Source organism: Pongo pygmaeus, chromosome 5 (genome assembly GCF_028885625.2).
Source record: "Pongo pygmaeus isolate AG05252 chromosome 5, NHGRI_mPonPyg2-v2.0_pri, whole genome shotgun sequence".
Lineage (NCBI taxonomy): Eukaryota > Metazoa > Chordata > Mammalia > Primates > Hominidae > Pongo > Pongo pygmaeus.
Window position 1 is genome coordinate 25,947,655 of NC_072378.2, and position 25,972 is coordinate 25,973,626.

Sequence of the window (25,972 nt, forward strand, 5' to 3'; positions counted from 1 at the left end):
GGAAAACAAATCAACAACAAAAATAGTAAGGAGGTTGGGAAGCGGGCAGGGAAAGAAAGGAGACCAAACAAGGGTACGAAAACAAGCCAAGTCTGGAGGAAGGTAATTTTGGACTAATGTTACAAGACAGCAGTGGGAACAGTGTAGTCGTCACCTCAGATTCATCCTAACCAAAGGTACAGAAGTTAGAGTATTTATATGCCAGTATCCATCAGTGGTTGGCTACAGGGTATCGGGTTTTGAAGGGAAGGCAAGGGTTAAAGAAAGACACACACACACACACACACACACACACACACAGAGGGTGGTTTAACAGCAAATGCAGGCTTTATGTCCAGCATTAGACCTGCAGAGGCGGGAGACCAGCTTAATGCCAGGGCCCACCGCTGCTTAAAGGCTGGGGCAATTTATAGGTCTGGGCAGGAGGGGTCTGGCGGGGGCATGGCCTAATGCCTGGGAAAATGTTGATTACGTGTTCCCAGGATGAGGCCGTTTGAGCCCTTGTTCCAGCTGAATGCAGTGTTCCTTGCACTTTTGCACTTTCTCCCAGCAGAATATGGTAAGAGGCAGGCTGTTTCTTATGGCCCAAACCCCCGTGGAATGTTTCACTTTGACCAAGGTCTGAGAAATGGCGGTGGGGGAGGCTTACAAAGTCGTGTAGTTTGGACTAACATTCTTGCCTTCTACTTTAATATAAAAGGAAAAGGGGTGTTGTTGACTATCTGGTTGCTTCCTGCTAAACAGGGGCTCTGTTATCAGGGTTGGGGTTTTGAAGTAGTGGGTGTTCGACTTCAGAGTTGTTTTCCTGGAGGCGCTGATGCCAAACTTGGCGTGGAGGAGAAGGATGGCATTAATGGGTTTCTGGGTGGTTGCCTGGACAAGGGAGTTCAGCCTTCGGGAGATAAAGCAGGATATGCAGGTGAGTACACATGGGCCAATTGTTAGTATTTGGAGGAGGAAGGTTAGGGGCCCTAAGAAAGGGTTTACCTAAGGCATATACTTTAGGAGGGATGACCCGTGCTACCAAGAGTTAGTGACTTGATGTTGGATTTCTGCAGCCCTGTTACAGAGCCCATGGGCTTCTTCGCGAACAATGCCAGATTCATAAACATTAAAAAGCATTCTTCTTGGAGATATACACATGTGCCCCCATTTTCAGTGATTAGCAGGTCTAGGACCCTTTGATTTTGGAGAGTGACTCCCACAAGAGAGTTTATCTGCCTTGGGAGGCTTGTAATGGAAGTATGCATGTCCTCTAAGGTATTATAGAGGACTGTAGAGATTTTTTCAATATAGGGAAGTTGAGGTTGATATACTTGCTATTCCAGTGCCAAGTGCATCTGAGATGCTTAATCCTGTTACCAGAGGAATGAGATGTAGAGCCCGCTTAGTGAGTGTGGAGGAAGATGAGACAAAAGCTACTAAAGGAATCTGGATGGTCTGGTTGTTTAGCAAAATGCTAATGTTTGAAGATTGAAACCAGGGTGTACGTTCTTGACCAAATTGCCGGCAAGCAAAGATAAGAGTTTGTGCCATACAGAAATTAAAGACCGGGGATTGAGAGGCAAAAGTTGTAAGTGAATGTAGTGAGCTATGAGAAGATGGGGGTTGAATCCTGGACAAACTTTTTGTTCCAACATTTTGTTTCTCCAGGTTGAATAGCTATTAGCAAGGGAAGCCCCTGTGAGGGTCTGATAGGGAATGTTGGTGTGAGAGGAGGTGAAGACTGTTTGGTTTTGGAGAGAGAGAGAAATGGGTTTTTGTTGACTAATAGCCATTGTGGCCCTGATGGGGCAGAAGGATATAGATTGCAGTTGAGGGAATTGTGTGTGCATTTTTTTTCCAGGGAGCTGGAAAAGCTGGGCCAGCACAGAGGGGAGGGATTGGTAAGAGGTGTTTTGTGGAATCAGGCTTGTAACATGTTTAGTTTAGAGGTTATGAGGTGAAGGACGGTGACGACCCTGTGTGTGATGATGTGAGTGGATTTGATAGATTGGAGGGAAAGGTGTTTAGCTGAGAAAGATTATAAACAGGTTCCAGGAATGGATTGGCTGAGTAGGTAAGATGCAGGTTTATTTTGGACCATGGTTATGTAATTAGGTTAATAGAAAGGGCCGTGAACTTCTGGATTTGTGTGGACTAACAAATTTAACAGTTGGAAGAAAGAGGGGTGTGTGACTGATTTAAGAGGCAATGTGTGAGGTTGACGACGGGGGCCTGACTGCCAGAGGTTGGGTGGGGGGGGGGGCACTTAGAGTACCCCACAGACAAAGAAGACAAAAGGAGAAAAAGGATATTTGAGAAGGAGTGAATATTTGGAAGGCCCTGCAGCCATAGCTCCTGGATTAGTGTGAGAAATTGGAGTTGAATATTCAGGGACCTGGGGAGGGAATACCAGGAAATATCTGAAACAAGACACGAGATAAAAGATTTACAATTGGAAGTGGAGAGTGTTATGGACTAGGGCCTTCTGGATTGGCAACTTCAGGAATTTTTAAGTGCAGTGAGGTTGGTCCTGTGAGGGAGGAAGAATATTTTGGGGGTGAGGAAATTGCTGAATGTGGATCTGGTGCTCTTTTTAGTTTGGAATGGTATGTCCAGTGTGGAAAGGATGTTAGCTTTGCCTCTGTGGGAGTAGCTAGGATAACCTGGTGAGGGCCCAGCCACTTAGGTTGGAGAGGGGTGGAGGAGTCTGCGATTCAAACCCAGTCCCCTGGTTGTAAGGACAGGGAAGAGTGTTTTGAGGATGGACTTTCAGGCTGGGGCAAGTAAGCATTAGTGTACTGTTTTATTAGATGTGTGATATATATTCCCTCTAAAATTTGACAAGGTTTACACCTTTTTTTTTTTTATTTTTTATTTTTGCCAAGTTTTGTGATTCTTTCTTAGTGGTAGGAGTTTCAAGATATAACTTGCCCTTTACCTTGGAGATGATATTCTGGCATATTCGAGACCACTGGATCCCTGAAAACTTCACTTAGGTGCCTTGTCCCTGACACTTTGTAGGCTTTCTCTCCCCTCCCTTGGGAGTATATATATTTTTACAGGGCATCCAGAGTCCTTGTTCCTTCTTGCTATTCAGCTCTAGTTAACATGACTGTATGCTTATAGGGAAACAATGTGATGTTGCAGATAATCAAGATCCTTTCAGATTATGTTGTGAAACAGGCTGGCGAGTTAACATATTCCTTGACAAAACTGTGAAAGAAGTACTGTTGTATATCCCAAGTTAATGCAAACTACTTATAATCCTCCTTTCCAATGGCTCTTCCAAAGAACACACTCGCCATATCAATACCTGTATAGGAAATAACAGAGCCTCTGTTGATGTGTTCCATCTGGCACACCATATGCAATTAAGGCTACCACTGGATCCCACCTGTGGTGGTCCTCCACTATCTGCCACAATCTATTTATTCTGGGGCCACATTGGTGAGTTGAATGGGAATACAACAGAGATCATTACTCTAGCATCTTCTACGTCTTTACAAATGGCATTACTGTCTGCTATTCCACCTGGGCTGTGGTATTGCATCTGAATTACTAATTCAGCAAGAGAGAGCTGTTTTTGAGCATTTTCATGTAAGCTTCACTGATATTAAATCCTCAGTCACAGCAGTGTGCCCTCATATTAACAAGATCTCTCTTATCTGGACTTACCTTCTGCCCCCAACACCCTGGTCCCATATTCTAGGCATGCTGTCCTTGTCCCTTCCACTTTAGCAGGGCCAGCACTACACTATTTGGACCATCCTAAGACCTGACTTGGCTATTTGTCAAGTATTCAGGTTTACTATTTGTTAAGGTATTAGAGAACATGAAGATAGAATTTGACTAAGCAAGTATTGTCTTGCAAGACATCTGTATCAGCTGTGTTTTCTGCACGGGAATCTTCAGGAAATGGTATGTTGCCATCCCCCAGCATGGGGTACTGGGATAAGAAGGATACCAATAAGTTTGAGGGTAAATTTCAGGCCTTGACTTTAGCATGAGACTTCCCAGGACTTGACTTTAGCGTAAAGTCGAGTGTTTGTCTTTGTGTTTTCTGCTACTCTGACAATCAAATCCTGAGTCTGATCTTCAGAACATGTCTGCCCTCTGCTATTGGAGATCAGGATATCTTTAAATGCTGCCAGGGAAATTTTCTGACTTTCACACCATACTCTGATGTAATTGGCCATCTGGAGTACATTGGTGATCATGACCACCATCAAACAGCCAACTTCAAAGTTGTTCTAATTGCCATTTCCACACATTTCTCAAACGCTAGAGGTATTGACCAAGCCAGTGCCTTCCCTTACACCTGTATCCCATCTTTCATTCCAATGCATGACAGGACAGAGTCAGCAATTGTAATGCTACAGCAGGCCCAGGTTATCACCAATGCTTTTACAAATATCAAGGGGGTCCCTGGGCCACCTGGCTTGTCAGTGACACAACTCTGGAAGTTATTATAAGAATCTGCATCCTAGGTTTTCTTGTGGAAACAACTGGCTTAGGTCAGATTCTTTAGAAGCAGACCCTGAGATGAGGATTCCTGTAAAAATGATTTATTAGAATATATTTCCAGGGAAACCTGACTGAGGGGAGCATAAGTAGATCTGGAAAGGATATAAAGTAAGGCCCAGTTCAATTCTTAGGGGATTTGGGAGATAGTGTGGACCTTGCTTGCCAAGCACAAGCAAAGGGAGATGGAGCATTTATATCTGTGTAGTGATGATTTGACTAAGAGCTGTTCCCAGGCAGACACAAATTCCCAGGCACATCCAGGTTGGCAGGCAAAACTGGCTCCTGCAGCCTGCGGGAGCCCTCTAACAAAAAAAAATAGGTTCCAGGTGTTGGGAATGAAAACTCATCAGGAGCTGGTATGCAGCAAAATGGTAAAGGGAACTGAGGGGATATGGATGGAGTATTGAGTGTGTGCTATAATGACTTGAATGCAACTATTTTTAAATTTTGATAGGAAAGAACCTCTAGATTGATTTATTTCTGCACTTCTGCACATATACTCATCATGTAGTTAATGCGGGCATTGTCTCAGACTGAACCTAAGCTGTTTTCATTGCTAATATTCAATAACATCTATACATGCCTGGTGTATGGAGAAGTCTAGTAGAGTTGGAGTCACTAGGAACTTCTTCATTAGTGACTAGAGAGCCCCTGGGAATGAGGAAAATCCCTAAGAAACTTACCCAAAGGAATAATGGAGGCAGGAACACAATGTCAGTATTAGCGATCTGGTAACAATGGTTCAGTAAATAGAAAAGAGACGCAATTAATGGAAGAGTCTCATCTTCCATGAGATTCAGACTCTAGAATCTCATGGAAGAGAGTGGCTGGTGGGTAAGAACTAAAGGATTGGCTTTACCAAAAACCTCTCCAAGACATTGTAGACAAAGCAGTTCTGCTTGGAAACTCATGCAGTGAATTGGAGTGAGATATTTGGAAGATGCCAATGTTTCAATTTAGTTCACCAGATATTCATTAAGTACTGACACTGAGGGCTCAAAGAAGCATGGCTCAGCTCTGGAACATCACGAGTTTCAGCTCATTGACAAGGTTAAAGATCTTTCATTTGCATGGACCATTTCCAAAGTCCTGGTGGGGAAGAGGGCACTAGTGACATGTTCATATAGTCTCATATTTTTGAAAATTTCTAGAAGTAAGCCATTTTGACCACAATTGTTTAAAGTTACTATCTCCATCCTATTGGGTACCATAGTACTATAGAGTTGCTCTTGGCATTTTTTAATATGGTGAAGGGAAGGCTGCAGTGGGAATGTATTTCATTGGACTAAAATTTGGGACACATTTATGTGGTTTGGGTTAATAATGGGCATAGTTACATTATTGCTAGCTACCTTGGTTTAGAAACAGTTTCCTGGAATACTTAAATCATCCACTGTGCCTGTGTAATGGGATATCCAAATAATGGAAAAGAGTAAATCAAGTGAACATATTGGAAATGGTTTTAAACTTCATATTGACTTGACACACAATCTTGACATTACAATGATAACACAAAACTCATAAAAACAAGTCCTCCATTAGGATTCCCAGAAATATTTGAGCTTCATTGGAGACTGAAGATTTGATAGAAGCAAACTGTGACTGGAGTCACACAAAGGCAATTTTTTCCCCCATAAATGTGAATCGTTACCCCATCCCTGTCCGAGGTTGGTGTTGCCTGGGGAAACAAAGGTTTCACAATGCATGTCATTGTCTTTGAATATCACCTAAAAATTTTCTGTCTTAATAAAATAGCTCACTAATTTTACCTTTAAACAGTTCACTCTCAGTATCATGTGGATTATACCTATTTAAAAATTCACACTAAAAATTACTAGATGAAAGACGTGGTACTAGAGGCTGTGTATATGCCTAGAAATGAATTTCTGAACCTGAGATCATGGGAAGGGAGATTGGAGTGTATGGGTAAAAGCAAGAGTACTGAAAAGAATACCAAGCAGAAATCCATCCTAAGTTGGTGCATCTCTGGTCATATGTGTGCTCAAGCAGGGAGGCCAGGTAACTGGATCTTTAATAGAAGAAACTGGTCACTTCTGGACAAACAACTCAAAATGCAGAATTTGAAATGTGATGAAGGTGAGCACATGTGAAGAGCAGAAGGGGAACTGTCCCTTGCCCTTTGTTAGAACAACAATGAGGTGAGAGTCACACTTCGAGAAGAGAGCTTTCTCACGATGTTGAGTCAGACCTTGATGGCTGACCCTCAAGTGCCCTCCTTCCTTCAGGATTCTGCACTCTGATGGTGAAATACCAACTAATGAAATATCCCTCTCTGCTATATGCCCATCTCCCTTTATCAAATTTTGTGAAAAGATTTCTCTTACTTCCTCTACCCTCTCATTCCCTTTCACTCACCAACAAATGGCGAACTGACCTGTACACTCATCTCTCTGCTAAATGTACCCTGAAAAAGCTACCAAGAATTCCTGATCACAAGGTGACTAAGTTCCTTTTCTGACCTCATCTACTTGAACTTCTTCACTACATTTGTTATTGCACATCAGTGGTCTTTCTTAAAAGGCCATGCCCATGAGTCTTCAATGAGAGTTGTACTCTCCTGTTATTTCTCACGCTTACACACCTGACTCTTTCATCGGTGTTATGTGTGGGCATTTCTTTTTTTGGCCCTTCTTAGATGTTGGCATTCTGTCTTGGCTTGTGGTTTTCCATCCACAGGCTCTTCTTGAGCCATTTGGTCTAAACTCAGGTCTTCAGTACTGAACATTTGCATTTTTCTCCTTTATCTTTTTCTCCATTTCACTCTTATAGTTTCTATAAGTTTCAGATTAGTGATCTGGCCCCTTATTGAGCTTGCTGCTATGGCTTGAATTATGTTCCCCCAAAAGATGTTGAAGTCCTAATACTCAGTATCTGTGAATGTGACTGTATTTGAAAATAGGGTCTTTGCAGATGATCAAGTTAAGATGATGTCATTACAGTAGACCCTGATGCAATATGACTGATGTCCTTATAAAAACAGAACATTTGGACACAGAGAAAGATGTATACAGAGAAGAGATGATGTGAGTACTCAGGGAGAAGGCCATCTACAAGCCAAAAATTGCCTGAGACTACTAGAAGCTAAAAGAATAAAAAAGGCATAGAACAGATTCTTCCTTATAGCCTTTAAAAGGAACCAACCCTGCCAACATCTTGATTTTGGACTTCTAGAGCTGTAAGACAATACATTACTTTGTTTGAGCAACTTAGTTTGTGGTACTTTGTTAGAGCAGCCCCAGGAAGCTAATACACATGTCCACATGATTATCCCACTATTACCATTAACTCAACATGTCCCAAAGTCAAATCATGATCTTCCCCTCTGAAAAGGGCTCATCTTGCTACATTCCCTGGCTTAGTTGTTCAGACCACTCTCTATAAATCTCTCGGGTTAGAGACCCAGGACTCCTTGACACTTTTCTTCTCCTGCATCCATCTAGTCAAAAACCATGATCTTCCAGTTCTATCTTATAAACATTTTTCATGTCTCTCTTCTTGTCTTCATCTCTTTTTCTGCCCTTACCACTGCTGAGGTGAGTTCAGTCCTCACCACTGCTGTGTAGGCCGCTGCACAGATGGGTCATTTAACTAGTCTTCTTGATTCTCAAATTAGGTCAGAGTGTTGTATCTAGAGAGAAAATCTGCCATGTCAGTACTGCTATGATTCCTATCATACTGCTTGTAGGTTATACCTTGAACTCCCTAACACAGCAAACAAGGCCTCCTTACTCTGGCCACTCCCACTTCCCTAAATCCACCTTCTCTCCTTTCCTAACTGATTATGCAGGCAAGTGATTCCCTTCAGAATCCATCCTGCTTCTTGCTTTTATTCTTTTGTGCAAGTTGGGCTCCAGTGTAAAATATCTTACCACTTGGTAAGATTTTACCATCACTTGGAATCGGCACTCCTCATCTGGTCTTTCATGATGGCCTACATGTTCCTCTGCTATTGTACTTAAAACAGTGTAGTGTTATCAATTATTGTGTCTGTCCTCCACGTTAGGATGGAGAATGACTGTGCCTCCTTTACTCCAGTGTCCCAAGATTCCAGATTCTGGAACATAACAAGATCTCAGTAATTGTTGTGTTTATTCAAGCTTGGCCCTCTAAATCCTTGCCTTGATTTTTCACTGAGAACTATTGTCTATCACATTGCCCCTATATGAAATGGCTCGATGCCTCTAATCTTTATTCTACATGGTAGAAATCAGAACAGGGCTCAATCCAGACCATGGTCCTGAACTCACCACCACCTACAAATTATCATTTTACAAAAATATGAATTCATTCATATTTGAGCTTTATAAGTAATTGAACCACTGAATTATTTGGATCCCAGAAGAAGAAAAATGACAGACTTACAATGGGTAATTTGTGAGCATTGTTGAAAATGACAATTTACACAGGATTAGGCAGGTGATAGGGAAACCACAAGGGAATCTGAAGAACCCCACAGCTTGCCAAATAAAGGCAAATAAAAAAGGCTGAAGGGACAAGGAAGAGAGAAGTTACTAGAACATATGGAAAGGGCTGCCTTCCAGGAGCTGTGAACTGCAATAGAAAGCTCAGCCATCTGCACACCCTAAAAGAGAGACTGTCAGAGATAAATACCCCCTGACTCTACCTATCTCCCTTAAAAATCTAGCAGAAGCCAATGGACAAGGGAGTACAGAATGCAATCCATATGGGTCAGCCTCTTGGAGCCTGAGCAGGATGGAGATAAATGGAGGACATACAGGGAAGAACACATGGACGATACCCAACCCAATAAATAAAAAGTAATATTAATTTTCACAAACAGGAAAAATCATTGCCCTAGTGAGGTCGTCACCCTGGATTAAAGGTTTTAAAACACTGTTTCTTGTATCCAGTAATGGAATCTAGCATACTGGGTCCCACACAGCAAGCCCTCTTAATCCATTGTTAATTCTATGAAGATGACAACTGCGTTCTTAGTTATCATTTTATTTGAATTTTTATTCATCTTATATTTCTCTCAAAAAAAAGTCTGAATAAAATAATGAACTGATCTCATAACTGAAAAGAGCCACAGGAAAAAAAAATCTTTTCACTGGTTTTTTCATCGTGGAAACCTTCTATTTTATGCAATACGGTGCCTAATGACTTTTCCATCCAAGGTGGGATAACTAAGAAAGGAAAATGACATAGAATTTAAAACTCCAGCTGCTTCTATGGCTATAACCATGCATAAAATCATTATCCTTTACCTTCATAAACGAGTGAGTTTTCTCTCTTTAGCCCAGTCTTGGACATCTGCTTCTCCAAATATGAGGTAGAAGATTAGTCCTAACAAGTTAACGGCAAACAGCAAGAAGAAGACATTCCTCCACCCAAACTCAGGGTCCTGGAGACACAAAACCCCAAGTATATGTTACCCCTTTCATATTTTTCTATGAAACATTATATTAATAGTTCAGATGACAACATTCACTGGTGGGTTTCCTTGTAGAAATTCATTTCCTGAAAGTGGCTTGATAGTTAAATGCAAAGGATTTCAAAATACATTCAGAGTGTTCTTAATAAAGGGTATTTGGGGAACTTTGTGATTAACCTACGTAAATGCATTTGTCACTATTTATCCAAGTGCCATACATTTTCTCTTTTGCATGAATCTCGACTATACAAGCTATGCTGAGAATCCTTTCAAGATTCTTCTTATGTTGTGCTGGAATTGTGAAAAGATTATGGGCTTTTGAGCTATACATGTTTAAGTTTGAAGAATTCTGATTGTTCATCCTCATTGTGGAAAGACTTATGCTAACAGATTTTCAGCTTGTTAGGGAATGAAAATAATAACATTCAATTTTCACAACTGATGTGAGAATCAATAGTTAAATGAGTTTACAGCATATGAAATACCTATGCATACATCACACACTTAATGTTTGCTTTCATTATCCCCTTTTTGGCATGATTATGCAAATGAAAATTTTTAATGTATAATTATTTACAATTTTCTAGAAATTTTGTTTTTTTCAAATCAATTAAATTTTAAAAGCAACTATTTTATCACTATTTGAAATAGATAACCAGAATTACTTGCCTTTAATAAAAAGCAACCATAATGAATGCAATGAAACCAAAACACTGTTATTCTAGTGAAAAGAAAACAATGATCATAGCAGCCTTATAGATAATAGCCAAACAACTCAAATGTCCATAAGAGTACAATAGATAAATTGTGATTAGCCACACAATGAGACACTACACAGCAATAGAAAAGAACAAACTATTATAACATCCAATGGATGAATCTCAAAAACATGATGGATGAAATAAGCTAGGGTAGGTACTATATGAAAGGCAAGAATGGGAAAATATAATCTATGAAAATAGAAGTCAAGGTAAGAGTTACAACCAGGAGGAGTACTGAATGGAAAGGAGCAAAAAAGAACCATCTGGGTGATGGAAATATTCTTTTCTTTTCTTTTTTTTTTTTTTTTTGAGACAGAGTCTCACTTTGTCGCCCAGGCTGGAGTGCAGTGGTGCGATCTCGGCTCACTGCAGCCTCCGCCTCCTGGGTTCAAGCAATTCTCCTGCCTCAGCCTCCTGAGTAGCTGGGACTACAGGCATGCACTGCCACGTCTGGCTAATTGTTTTGTATTTTTAGTAGAGACGGGTTTTCACCATGTTGGCCAGGATGATCTTGATCTCCTGACCTCGTGATCGCCCGCCTCGGCCTCCCAAAGTGCTGGGTTTACAAGTGTGAGCCCACCGCACCTGGCCAGAAATATTCTTTTCTAAAAACAAACTTTTAGGCTCAGAGGCACATGTGCAGTTGTGCTATATAGGTAAACTCATGTAATGGGGGTTTGTTGTACAGATATTTCATCACCCAGCCACTAAGCCTAGTCCCCAATAGTTTTTTTTTCTGACTCTTTCCCTCCTCCCATTCTTCACTCTCAAGTAAGATCCAGTGTCTGTTGTTCCCCTCCTTGTGTCCATGAATGCTCATCCTTTGTCTTCTACTTATAAGTGAGAACATGTGGTATTTGGTTTTCTGTTCCTGCGTTAGTTTGCTAAGGATAATGCCCTCCAGCAACATCCATTTTCCTACAAAAGATATGATCTCATTCTGCATAGTACTTCATGGTGTATATGTACCATATTTCTTTATCCAATCTGTCATTGATGGTCATTTAGGTTGATTCCATGTCTTTTCCATTGTGAATAGTGCTGCAAAGAACGTTAGGTGTTCATGTGTCTTTATGGTAGAATAATTTACATTCTTTTGGGTATATACCCAGTAATGGAATTGCTGGGTAGAATGGAAGATCTGTTTTTAGCTCTTCGAGGAATCGCCACACTGCTTTCCACAATGGTTGAACTAATTTACACTCCCACCAACAGTGTATAAGTGTTCCCTTTTCTCTGTAACCTCTCCAGCGTTTGTTATTTTTTGACTTTTTAATAATAGACATTCTGACTGCTGTGAGATGATCTCATTGTGGTTTTGATTTCCATTTCTCTAATGATCAGTGATATTTAGCTTTTTTCATACCTTTGTTGGCTGCATATATGTCTTCTTTTAAAAATTTTTTATTTTATTTTATTATTATTTTTTAATTTTTTTATTTCCATAGGTTTTTGGGGAACAGGTGATACTTGGTTACATGAGTAAGTTCTTTACTGGTGATATGTGAGATTTTGGTGCACCCATCACCCAATCAGTATACACTGAACCGGATTTGTAGTCTTTTAACCCTTACCCCCTTCCCACACCTTCCCCCAAGTCCTCAAAGTCCATTGTGTCACTCTTATGCCTTTGCATCATCATAGTTTAGCTCCCACTTGTGAGTGAGAATGTATGATGTTTGGTTTCCCATTCCTCAGCTACTTCACTTAGAATAATAGTCTCCAGTCCCATCCAGATTGCTGTGAATGCCATTAATTCATTCCTTTTTATGGCTGAGTGGTATTCCATCATATATATGTATACCACAGTTTCTTTATCCACTCATTGATTAATGGGCATTTGGGTTGGTTGCACATTTTTGCAATTGTGAATTGTGCTGCCATAAACATGTGTGTGCAATTATCTTTTTCGTATAATGACTTCTTTTCTCTGGGTAGAAACCCAGTAGTGGGATGGCTGGATCAAACAGTAGTTCTACTTTTAGTTCTTTAAGGAATATCCACACTGTTTTTCATGCTGGTTGTACTAGTTTACATTCCTACCAACAGTCATCCAGGCCAACAATAATGGCCAACCTTGCAGGAGTAAGGTAATATCGCATTGTGGTTTTGATTTGCATTTCCCTGATCATTAGTGATGTTGAGCGTTTTTTCACATGTTTTTTGGACATTTAGTGGGGAAAGGACACCCTATTCAACAAATAGTGCTGGGATAATTGGCAAGCCACATGTAGGAGAATGAAACTGGATTCTCATCTCTCACCTTATACAAAAATCAACTCAAGATAGATCAAGGACTTAAATCTAAGACCTGAAACTATAACAATTCTAGAAGATAACATCAGAAAAACCCTTCTAGACATTGGCTTAGGCAAGGATTTCATGACCAAGAACTCAAAAGCAAATGCGATAAAAACAAAAATAAATAGCTGGGACTTAATTAAACTAAAGAGCTTTTGCGCAGCAAAAGAAACAGTCAGCAGAATAAACAGACAACCCACAGACTGGGAGAAAATTTTCACAATCTATACATCTGAGAAAGGACTAATATCCAGAACCTACAACGAACTCAAATAAATTAGCAAGACAAAAATAAAAAGTCACATCAAAAAGTGGGCTAAGGACATGAACAGACAATTCTCAAAAGAAGAACATATGTGTCTTCTTTTGAAAAGAATCTGGTCACGTTCTTTGCAAACTCTTTAAAGGTTCATTTATTTTTTGTAAACTTAAGTTCCTTGTAGATGCTGGATACAAATTCAAAGTATTGCCCAAAACATAGCAGGTTGGCATTTATGCATGGAATCATTATCCCAAGACTCCCATGCAGCTGTGTGGTTTCAGTTTCAAAGATAGCAATCACTATTTAGTTCTTTGTTTGAGAATGAACCAGGCTTTAGGTCACCAAAGAAATGATTCTATATTTTTCTTTACCAGGTTCATCTTAATGACAAATTACCCAAAATTTAACTTTATTTTTCAGTCATTGAATACATGCTATCACCTTTATAAGTGGATTTAGCAGAGCATTTTTGGAGTCCTTCATGACAAAAAAATTGTACCTGACTAAGAAGAAATCCACTGACAGTGGGTACAATGACAGGTGCTATGCTCGAAAATCCTCTTGATGCTCCCATGAGAAAACTGGAATACCTGTGGGTGACAGGAATGTTCCAGTCTAGATCCAGAGATGTTTGACAGTATCCTTCAGCCCTGATCCATGTATGAATCTATAACTCATTTATATTTTATAATTATATATAATTATAATTAGACAATTATATCAAAAAGGACTTGCACCATGTATATTCAAGGAGAGGGATGAAGACAAATCAATACCCCTTCCTCAACATACCTGAAAAAAATGGCCACAGGTCTATCTGTGGTTCTTCCCCTATGGTTTATTCATTTCCTAAGTTTGGGGATCCCAGAAAGCTGAAAGCTACATCTTTTAAAGAAAATGTGAAACTGATAGTGGAGGTCAGAGTCCTACCTTGGAGCAATATCTAAGACATTGATATAAATCCCTGACTGACACAATGTGCTTAATCCACACGAGAGTGTCAGCAAGGCAGTTGCTGTGATATAGCTGGAATTGAGGTAAGGCAGAGACACAATGAGTGCTGAAGAGGGGAGACTTCCTAGGAAATGAAGAAGAAACAAATTAAACAGTGAGATGCATTCTTTGGCTGTTGTATGCTACGCGAATTATCTGACCCTCAAGCTCTGTTCTTACCTAAAATTGTGGCAATTTTCCTCACAGTGATGAGTCTAAACTTTTTGGTTAGAAGGAAATCTGCCAGATAGCCTCCCACCATGCCTATGACCCAGGCAACAATAAAAGGAAGGGCAGATAGAAGTCCATTCTAAAGAGAAAAGATTGAGTAAATTACCATAACAAAGGCAGTGAGACCACAACTTTTGTTGATAAATTACTACTAATAATAATGACATTCTGAAATCATACTTTCTTAGGAAAATAAGTAACCTCTTAAATCATACCCCAGAAAAGCTACTGGCATGAGTATTAAATATTAGATTATTTTTGGTAATAAGAAATACATTTCTCAGATGGAATGATTAGTGAGGGCAGAATAATTAATTGGTCAGCCATGCAAGCAGGAGAAAGGAAGGGAAGGAAACATACTCACGTCTCTGATGTTAACATGGTACACAGAGCTGATGTAAGTTGGTATGTATACAACCATTGTGCTAACTAACCATTGATGGCTGAAACAGCCTAAACATATGGACCAAATGGGTAGAGATCTGAGCATAGCTTTGATGGGAAGAGGCTGCTTAGAAGACCTGACCTGAAAACAAATTTACTGGTCAGAACGGTAAATCCGACAGATGCTCACACACTTAGTCACCCTTAAAAATCCAGATTTAAGGCCTCAAGAAAATCCAGATACAAGGTCTCAGAAAAGTGTTGGTGTCTTTATATGTACCTGTTGTTTCAAGGAGGATATGATGTATTCTTTTTCTGAGGTGCTTATCCATGGATAGGAAACGGGGTCATCATAAATCACAACAAACCAGAGAAGGCAGCAGACACAGCCAACACCTCCTGTAAGCACAGGGTAAATTTGGTAAATGGGCTGTTTTCTGCTTTTTGGGTGAACTTCTTTTCTGTTGGGATATTTTCTGGTATAAGTTCTAGGAAAAGCTCATGTTCATTATATCCCTTTTCCATTTCTGAAACAATTCACCCATTTTACATTTCCTGTTTATTTGTGTGTGTGGAAATTACAAAGCCTAGAAGTGGCACCACACTTGATATCTCAATATTTTTAATATTAGCCATTCTGATAGGTGTGTGGAGATATCTTATGGTTTTTATTTGTATTTCTTAAATAACTAAGGATGAGTTGAGCATCTTTTCATGTGCCTATTTTCCCTCTATCTTTTTTTGATGAAGTGTCTTTGCCCAATTTTTTTTTTTTTGTTTTTTATTATTGAGTTTAGAGAATTATTTACACATTCTGAATAAAAGTCCTTATTATACATGTGTTTTGCAATTATTTTCTCCTGGGATCAGCTTGTCTTTTTATTATCCTAACAATGCCTTTTGATGAGGATATATTTCTAACTTTGATGAAATCCAATTTATCAATTAATTTTATGAATTATGCTTTTGGTGTCATATTTAGGAAATCTTTGTGTAAATAAGAAAGATTATCACCTATGTTTTCTTCTAGAACGATAATAGTTTCAGGTTTTATATTTAGGTCTGGGATTCATTTTGGTTTAGTTTTTATATATGATCCAAGGTATGGATGGAAGTTCATTTTTTTGCATGTGGATATCCAATTTTTGAGCACCTTCTGTTAAACAGACTATCCTTTATCTATTGAACCTTTCTCAAATATCAGTTCAGTTTACTTTATATGAAGTAAATAGAATCATGAGTCTATGATTCTATTTTGTTTCATTGATCTATTTGCCAATCTTTATGTCAATACCACTCTGTCTTAAAGATTATAACTTTATAATATGTCTTGACATCAGGTAGTGTTAGTCCTACAACTTTGTAATTTCTTTTCAAAGGTGTTTGGCTATTCTAAAATCTTTGCATTTCCATAAAAATTTAGTTTTCAGTGCACAGCCCTCACATATCTTTTGGCAGGTTTATCCCTATATTGAATATTTTTTATGCTATTGAAAATCGTACTGTTCTCTTTAATTGACATTTCTAATTATTTCAGCTTTTCTACATCTGAAAACATCTCTATTTTGCATTTGTTTTTGAAACATTTTTTTTTCACTGGGTCTAGAATTCCAGGTTGAGAGGTTTTGTTTTGGTTTTGGTTTTGGTTTTGGTTTTGGTTTGTTTGTTTTTTTGCACTACTTTAAAGATGTTGCTCCACTGCCTTCTCTCTTGCACTGCTTCTAACAGGAGGGAATGCTGCATTCAGCATTATCTTTGTTCCTCTCTCTATAACACATCTTTTAACTTTGGCTACTTTAAGATTTTCTCTTTACTTCTGGTTTTGAGCCATTTGATTAGAATGTAACTTGATGTAGTTTTCTTCATGTTTCTTGGGCTTGAGGTTCATTGACCTTTTTGGATCTGTGAATTTATAGTTTTCATCCAATTTGGAAAATTTTTGGCAATTGTTTCTTCAAATATTTTTGAGAAATGTTGTTTTTGTTCTGCTATCCTACTCCTCTGTTTTGGACACTCCACAACTTACTGATGTTCTCATTTTAATATTATAATTTTCTCTTTGTGGTGCATTTTGGATGATTTCTATTGTTGTTTTTAAGTTCATTAATCTTTTATTTTATTGTATCTAATCTGTCGTTAACTCCATTCAGTGCATTTTTCATCTCAGATATTGTACTTTTCATCTCTATAAGTTTTATTGGGCCTTCTTTATATTTACTATGTCTCCACTTAACTTTCTGAACATACAGACTTACGCTATAATGTAGCTATAGTAACTATTTCAATGCTCTTGTTTACTAATTCTAAAATCTCTGTCAGCTCTGGGTTAGTTTTGATCAGTTCATTATTCTCTTCATTATAAGTTGTATTTTTCTCCTTTTCTTCATGTCTGGTAATCTATGGTTGGAGCCAGGCATTATGAATTATATCCAGCTGGGTACCAGATAGTTTTGCATTCCTGTAAATCTTTTTAAGCTTTGTTTTGGGATATTATTAAATTATGTGGAAATAGTTTGCCCCTTTTAGGTCTGGCCATCACCATTTGTTAGAGAGATCCACAGCAGTACTCCCTGTAAGACTAATAATTTCTCACTACTGAGGAACAACATTTATGAGTATTCCATCCAATGACCCACGAATTATGAATTTTTCAGTCTGTCTTATGAAAATGAGTACTATCTCTGATTTTCTGTGAGTGTAGGCACCGTCCTCAATCTTCACCAATGATTTTCCCCTGCCTACATTGAAGTCCTCTTTTTCATTCTTGATATTGGTTATTTTTCTTTCCTTTCTCTCTCTCTCTCTCTCTCTGTTTATCTCTCTTTCTCTCTCTCTGTCTGTCTCTCTCTCCATCTGGCTAAAGATTTGTCAATGCTATTAATCTTTTCAAATAATTAATTGTAGATTGAACAAAATCTCTTTTTTGGTTTAAATCCATTAATTTCTGCATTTTTTTTTTTTTTTTTTGGAGACAGAGTCTCGCTCTGTGGCCCAGGCTGGAGTGCAGTGGTGTGATCTTGGCACACTGCAAGCTCCACCTCCTGGGTTCATGCCATTCTCCCGCCTCAGCCTCCTGAGTAGCTGGGACTACAGGTGCCCGCCACCACGCCTGGCTAATTTTTTTGTATTTTTAGTAGAGACGGGGTTTCACCATGTTAGCCAGGATGGTCTCGATCTCCTGACCTCGTGATCTACGTGCCTCGGCCTCCCAAAGTGCTGAGATTACAGGCGTGAGCCACTGCACCCGGCCTTCTGCATGTATTTTTGTTATTTTCTTCCTTCAGTTTGATTTAGGTTTACTTAAATCTTCTTTTTCTAGGTATTTTAAGGCATAAGCTTAGATCATTAATTTGAGAACCATCTTTTCTAATATAAGCATTTAATGTTAAAAGTTTCTCTCTAAGCTTTGTTTTAATTACATCCTACAAAATTTGATATATTGATTTTTCATTTTCATTCAATTCGATTAAAAACTTTCCCTCGTGTCTTTTTCTTTAACTCATTGGAAGCATGTTGCTAAGTTTTTAAATATTTGGGGTATTTCCAGAGGCTTTTCTGTCACTGATTTCTAGTTTAATTTTATTATGTTCAAAGAACATATTTTCTATTATTTTCAACTCATTTAAATTTGTTCCATCTTATTTTTGTAGGCCATAAATTGTCTATCCTGGTGAATGTTTGAAGCACATTTGAAAATAAGTAGTCTACTGTTGTTGAATAAAATGTACTTAATCTGTGTTCTTATTCTATTGATTATTAAGAGAAGAATATTGAGGTCTCCATCTTTAATTGTGGATTTGTTGATTTCTCCTCACTCTTCTATCAGTTTTTGCTTCACGTATTTTGAAGTTCTGTCATTAGGTGCATATACATTTCAGATTGTTATGTCTTCTTGTGAATTGGTAATATTCCTTGTTCTGAAGCCATTCTTGTCTGATATTAATATATCCCCCCAGTTTTCTCTTGATTAATGTTTCCGTGGTAACTAACATCTTTGTTCCCTGGACTCTGTACAGTCCCAAGAACCAACAGGACTCTATCTCTGCCCTCAAAGAGCTCACTGTCCAGAAGGGGAGATAAATGTATAAACAAATAAATGCAAACTAAAGAAAGGTTTGAAAGTAGAATGTAAAAGCTACTGAAGTGGAAGTTACGGAGGGAGCAGTTCTTTCTCGATTTCTAATAACTAAATGGAAGGCTTTGGGACAAATGCTGAGGTTGGCAAAATTCATCCTCTTGGTGTTTCACGTTTTCTCCTCTCTAAGAAACTTGAGCCTTACTCAGGATGCCTTGCTCCTGTGCTCAATCTGAGATAAAACCCACAGCAGCACCTACTTCTCTGGACTTCTTCCTTCCGTGTGCTACCACTGACCTGCAAGCCCATCCCCTATTGCCTGCAATGGCAGCAGAGTATGCCTGATTACCGTGTGATAATAACACAATATGGTGGGTTAATAGCACTTTATAATAGTCAGGAGAACTTCCAGATTTTTTTATGGCATTGGCTAATTATTCCCTTAGATTAAGATATTTTGTTTTCTAGGATTTATTGGTCTTGACTCATTTCCTTTGGAAAACTATACACAAAATATACTTACTGAGGAGAATCTTTCTGCATATGAAACTCTGGGAACTGGGAGATAGTAGCTTACCAAAGATATAGAAGACAAAGGGCCACCCAAGGGTTTCACTAATGAAGCCACCTATGAGGATGGCAGTAAAGCATCCCAGTAACATTCCTGCAAAAAGAGAGAAAATAAGCTGTGGGACTCCAGACTTCTACCTGGCAAACACATACAGATTGATAGATGACATATTATAGAGCAGTAGCTTTAAATCGTAAGGAGACGAGCATATTAGAACGCACAAACTTCAAATTTATGATTTAAGAACATATAATTTCATATGTTCTCCTGAGAGCACATTTTTCTGGTAGTTCCCTATAACATAGCAGATGACTGTCATACTTCCTTTCATGTTCTTTTAATTACACAAGTTATATATGCTTATTGTAAAAGTAAACTGCTACAAGGAGCCAAAGTTCCCCTCATGTGCCTTCCTAGCCATTCTCACTCTTTTCTCTAAAATTAACCATTAGTAACAATGTGTTATATGATATATAATTGCATATCTTTTCTTTTCTGCACACATAAATAATACATATCTACACATAGTCATCCTCTTGGTAAATGCATTTATGTAATATGTAGACAGAAAGCTATATTTTTCTATAAATGTGCTAATAAATATTTTAACTTTTATAGCTTTTCAGAATGTTCTAATATGGTGGGGCATGTTCCCTTTTTATCACTTTTTCAAGCATTTCTAGGTGATTGTGTTTTTTATTTTCCAGATGAACATTATTAAGCTGTCAAATACTATATATGTGTATAGGTATTATCATTTTTAAATAAACAGGATCATAATGTTTCTATTGTTTTGTGACTTCACTTTTCATTCAACAATTAGTCTTGTAAGCGTTTTTATGTCATTCTAGATTCTACGCAGTTACTCTGAACATAGACATAATTTATTTCTGCACCATAGAATAGCAGAAGTGGACTTGCTAGGTCAAAGTCTAGATCAAAGGCTATGTGCATTTTAAATTTTGGTAAATACTGACAAAGTACCTTACTAGAAGTGTATACCAAATTAAATTGCCAAAAAATATTGGGTTTTTTTTTCTCGTCTCTTTGACAGCCTTTAATATCCTCAAAGGTTTTTTCTTGTTGTTGTTTCTTTTGTTGTTGTTTGAGACAGAGTCTTGCTCTGTCACTCAGGCTGGAGATTTATTACAATGGTGCAATCACAGCTTACTGTAATCTCAAACTCTTAGGCTCAAGCAATCCTTCCACCTCAACCTCCGAAGTAATGGAATGACAGGTGCATGCCACCACACTTGGTTAACTTAAAAAAATTCTTTATAGAGATGGGAATCTTGCTGTGTTGCCCAGGCTGGCCTTGAACTCCTCAAGTGATCCTTCCATCTTGGCCTCCCAAAGCACTGGATTACAGGCATAAGCCACCATGCCCAGCCCCTCAAAGTTTTTAAAAGTTGCCTTTCCGGCCAGGTGCAGTGGCTCACGCTTGTAATCCCAGCACTTTGGAAGGCCAAGGCAGGCGAATCATGAGGTTAGGAGTTCGAGACCAGCCTGGCCAACATGGTGAAATCCTGCCTCTATTAAAAATACAAAAAATTAGCTGGGCGTTGTCGGGGGGTGCCTGTAATCCCAGCTACTCGGGAGGCTGATGCAGGAGAATTGCTTGAACCCAGGAGGCGGAGGTTGCAGTGAGCCAAGATCACGCCACTGCACTCCAGCCTGAGTGACAGAGTGAGACTCTGTCTCAAAAAAAAAAAAAAAAAAAAAAAAAAAAAATTACCTTTCCAATATTAATGAAAAAGTGAAAAAGAGAGCTGGGGGTGTTGGCTGATGCCTGTAATCCCAGCACTTCGGGAGGCCGAGGTGGGAAGATCAGTTGAGGCCAGGAATTCAAGTCCAGCCTGGGCAATGAGTAATATCCTGTCTCTACAAAAAACAAAAAGTAAAAAATTGTGCAGACATGGTGGTGCCTGACTGTAGTTTCAGCTACTCAGGAATCTGAGGCAGGAGCATCACTAGAGCCTAGGAGTTCAAGGCTGCAGTGAGCTGAGATCATGCCACTGCACTCTAGCCTGGGTGGCAAAGGGAGACCTTATCTCAAAAAAAGAAAAAAGTAGAATAAATAATAAAGAGTATCCCATTTTAATTTCCTTTTTCATAGTAAAGTTGCACATTTTTTTCTATCTTTAACTATCATTTTTTATTTCTTCTGTGAACTGTCTGTTCATAATCTTTTTATCTTTGTTTCTTTTGCTTGTTTAATTTTGCCTTAATTTATAGAATCTTTATGTATTGTGAATGATCCTTTGTCTGTATGCTGGCTGCAATTATCCTCCCGTCTTTAACTTTTTTAATGTTGTGTTTTGTAATTCAGCTGTAAGTTTTTATGGAGCCAGATCTCTCATTCTCCTCTATAATGACTTCTACTTTTACTCTTTTGTTTAGAAGATCTTTTCCCACCACATAATGTAAAAAAAAAAAAAAAGAAAAAAAAAGTCATTTACTTGTGTTGCCTCATTTAAGCCCTAGTAGTCAGATTTATAATTGAGTAAATAGAGAGAAAAATTAAATAACTTGCCAAAGGTCACATTGTTAATAACAGGGGAAGGTAGTTTGGAAATGAGACTGCGTGACCTCAGGCCACAGATACATGGAGATGGAAAACAGCATATTTTTCTACCACTAAGTCCACCAAATTTGCATCTTTTCCTTGAACTCTCTGCCTTTGCTTTGACTATAATGGGGGACAGGTTCCTGCATTGCATCCATACAAAGCCAGGTCCCTTCTTTTCCTCTGGACCCCATCTCCTCCGATCTATCCCAGGTTTGGACTCCTAAGAGTATGCATTCTCTCTCTGCATCCTCACTTCCCTCCTCAACTCTTGAATCTTTCCCATCCACATGCAAATATAGTTTCCTGTGGCTCATGTTAAAAACAAAACAAAACAAACCCTTCAGAACCCCCTCCATGCACTTTGACGTTTCTCTGCCTCTCTTCAAGGCAAAACTTCCCAAAAGGCTGTGCTAACTGCCTCCATTCCCTTTCTTCTTGTTCTTTCCTCAGCTGACTCCCAACACACCTCCATTTTCACTCTCAAAACACTGACACGGTTCTTGTTAAGGTTTTTTGTGACTTCCACCCTGCTGGACTTGTGGCCACTTGCTCAACCCCAGCAGCATGTGGTACAGTTGGCATCTGACTGACTACTGTCTTGAGGCATCTGTCACACACACCTACCTTGTTTTCCCACTGCCTCATGGGAAGCTTCTCAGAACATTTGCTGGCCTGTCATTCTCTTCTGTCTAAGGCCTGAATGCTGGAAGGCCTCAAGGCTATTCCCTTGGTTTTCTCCTCTTCTCCATCTATGTTCTTTCTCTAGGTGGTCTTGTCCAGGACCAGGGCTTTAAATACCATTTCTATTGAAATACTGAGGAATTTTCAGTACGTCCTGTTTTTTCTCATGTCGCTACCAAATTCCAAATTATAAACCAATCTCCATTCTGATGCCTAACGGTTCATGGCTAATAGTTGATTTACACTGGCTTATTTAATGCTCAAATACACACACACAAATACATATACACGCATTCACATCTATCATAGGTTGATATCACATGTATCAACCTGTGTGCGAGCTGTATCATATATATGTTCATATCTAAAGTGTATTTGTTTTGTTTTTATGTTTTGGGCTTCATTAAAGTTGTATCATCCTGGATGTCCTTTTCTAAGACACTGTAATGTGTTTGCTGTATTATATGAGAATATTCATTTCTACCATAGAAAATAAATAAATTCACCTTATAAGACGTTAGTCAAATATCATAAGATGTGTTGGGTATTGATTATAACAAAGTCAGTAATTTGAGAGATATTGATAGACAAGATTCATAAACTATGTAAATTAAAGATAAGTAGTTTACTAAGAATACCATGTTTATCTTTGAACATAGATATAAAAGGATATGAAGACTAAGAGACAAATAATATTAGTCAGGCAATGATTTTAAACATGAGTCTCTGAACATTCATGGAGGTTTAGAGGCACTCAGTCAGGGAAGCACTGAAGCTTGTGAAATTCAAGTGTGGCCATCTCTTCCCAACTCTGCGTTCAATGACTTGACTGAATCTTGAAATCAGCTATGGTGGGAATGTTTAGAACACAGAAACTGATAATACTATAAATGAGCTTATTTTCCCCCCTGGAAAGCCTGTTTAACAACACAGCACTGCTGACTCAATATTTGTCTGGGCCTAATTCAGCACCCACTGGAGATACGCATTCTGTCTCCGTGTGCTCAAGCAACACGAAGCCATGGCAGTTAGTGAGTTCTTTAGGGAATGGAGCTGTGGCCAGCAGCACTCATCTTTGTGTTTCTCCCATACAACAAGTGCATGTCATTGGCCCTGATGCCTTTCCTCTGGACACCCCTGTTTGAACCTCAACTCTGGTTCTCAGAACCACACCATCAGTGGTAAGGCTGGTGCAGCAGAAAGACAGAGAAAGGATGTTTGAACACTTGAACATTCTGCACACTTGATTCAGGTCGTGCGATCCTTCTACCTGCTTGTACTCTATCTCACGTGGGTTAACATACCCCATTTCCACTCCTCCCCCTTACTTTTTACCCTGTGTTTTAAAATGACGTAACTGTGCAATTACAGCACCTAATGTGGTCTGTGAGCCTATCTGTTCTATGACCTCTGGGATAGCTTGTCTGGTAGTGTACCTTAGGCTACCAAGGTATCAAGGCATTTTCCTCCATGATAGACGTGCTTTATTCATACAACATTTGTGTTTCTAAGATTAATCTATGTTGTTTCATGCAGCTACAGTTTCTTCATTTTCACTGCTGTATGATATTGCATTATTTTTAGATTAAAGGTGTTTGGGTTAATTTTTCTTATCACCTATTAAACCTGAACACCAGTTCTGTTTGGTCTGCTCAGTCCCTTAAGTTACTAAGCTCCTTAAGTGGCTGCAAAGTTTCCTATCTACAATAGGTGCACCTTTCTAGGCTCCCTTAGAAGATACATACACTGTATCCTAGAGGCTGGCAATACTTGAGCCCTTCCACTAAAGGCAGGTGCCTTCTGGGGTAGTCCTATGCCAACCTTATGAGCTGAGCAATTCCATCCACCAGTACAGCCTGCAGAGGAGCCCCAGGATCATCAGAAATGGCAATTTCTATAAGATCTACTGAGGAAAGCAGGCAGGTTCAGCTCACTCCACCTGCTGATGGGATTCTCCAGTGGCTTTCTGTTGGGTGCTTTCAGACAATCATGGGCTCTATGCTCTCTAAACCAGGCTTGGAGGCCAGAAAGGATCACCTGCCTGGAGCTTCTGAAACAGCCCTTCAACACCAAAGATGAGAAAACTTCTGGAACCTGCACTCTTTGTAGGCTACTGAGATTCCTCTGGATACTGTCATTTGACCTATTCTGGTTGTTCAGTCTCTATATACTCAGAAGTGAGAGGAAAGGGAGTTGCTACTTTCTATAAGGTCACTGTCTTCAGTCCAAGTCTTTTAACTTTTCTTTCATGCTTTCCATCTCCTGATTTTCTTGTGCTGTATTCTGAGATAATCCCTCAGTGTGATAAACAAAGTGAATTTTCTGAGTCCAAGCTGCAAATAGCAGAGAGTAATCCTCCAGAATTGCGAGGGCTTTAGAGTGTGCTGTCAGTCAGGGTGTGTGTGTAGTTTATTTTCTGGACTTGAAGGGTCCCTGCCTTCTTGGTACTCAAAAATTACCTGGAGAGTTACCCTTTTGTTTCTCACCCAGCACCCACTTTAGCAGTCTCCTGTTTCTTAACCATACACTGTCCATTTTCCACACTTCCCCAGTATAACGTAGACTTCTTCTTCCAGAATATTCATTCAGAGCACAGTGTCCAGGCAGATCATTATCAGAAAGAAGTTCTCAGGACAATTGAGAGCAACTCCAGAGAAGATTAAGTTGAATCTTTACCTTCCACTGAATAATAGTATAAACTCCCAAATGTCAGGAATGAATATATAAAGATAAAACCATATAAGCTGAAGAAAAAAAACACGGGTGGAATTTTTTTTATAACCTTTCCATCTATGACTCAAAATCCAGATGCCATGAAAATGATCAATTTGACCACATAAAAATACTTTTTAAATGCTCCAAGTCATAGTAAAGGCAAAGTCATGCCATAAATGACATCCTAAGGAAAATAACTGAAAGTCATGTCATAGACAAAGGACCACTCTTTTTAATTTAAAAATACTTCATTGACATTGAGCAGATGATGAGGAACCATGCAATGAAAAGTTGTCAAGGAACCCAGTGGGAGAATGTTGGATCATAGTGTGCCCATTTGGATTACATGTCCTTACCTGATAAAGCAATGCTGCAGAGTCTGCTTCGTTCATGTGGAGGGCCCCACTTTTCCCAAATTGCAAACTGACCCCCAAGTATTGAGCACTGAAATTAAAATGATTAGAGTTCTTAATGTGTGGTGCCATGTAGAAATTCATATCCAAC

The 25,972-nt window shown here is 39.0% G+C and overlaps 1 protein-coding gene across 6 annotated transcripts in view; it reads right to left on the reverse strand.

Annotated features, from left to right (window-relative positions):
- Nucleotides 1–5,994: 5,994 nt before the first annotated feature.
- SLC17A3 (solute carrier family 17 member 3) overlaps nucleotides 5,995–25,972 on the reverse strand; it is a 32,521-nt gene continuing 12,543 nt past the window's right edge. For 2 of the 6 annotated variants that reach the window (XM_054493128.2, XM_054493127.2), the window contains 9 exons: nucleotides 25,825–25,912; nucleotides 19,510–19,596; nucleotides 15,138–15,256; nucleotides 14,838–14,999; nucleotides 14,423–14,552; nucleotides 14,180–14,327; nucleotides 13,749–13,839; nucleotides 9,759–9,895; nucleotides 9,236–9,677 (listed from right to left, as the gene is read on the reverse strand). In XM_054493128.2, coding sequence (XP_054349103.2) covers nucleotides 9,761–9,895; nucleotides 13,749–13,839; nucleotides 14,180–14,327; nucleotides 14,423–14,552; nucleotides 14,838–14,999; nucleotides 15,138–15,256; nucleotides 19,510–19,596; nucleotides 25,825–25,912 — 960 coding nt within the window. In that variant the 3' untranslated portion in view covers nucleotides 9,236–9,677; nucleotides 9,759–9,760. Of the gene's footprint in view, nucleotides 6,188–8,053; nucleotides 8,159–9,235; nucleotides 9,678–9,758; nucleotides 9,896–13,748; nucleotides 13,840–14,179; nucleotides 14,328–14,422; nucleotides 14,553–14,837; nucleotides 15,000–15,137; nucleotides 15,257–19,509; nucleotides 19,597–25,824; nucleotides 25,913–25,972 lie in introns of those variants that run through there. The other 4 variants (XM_063665885.1, XM_063665887.1, XR_010126593.1 and 1 more) reach the window with 3 other exon arrangements.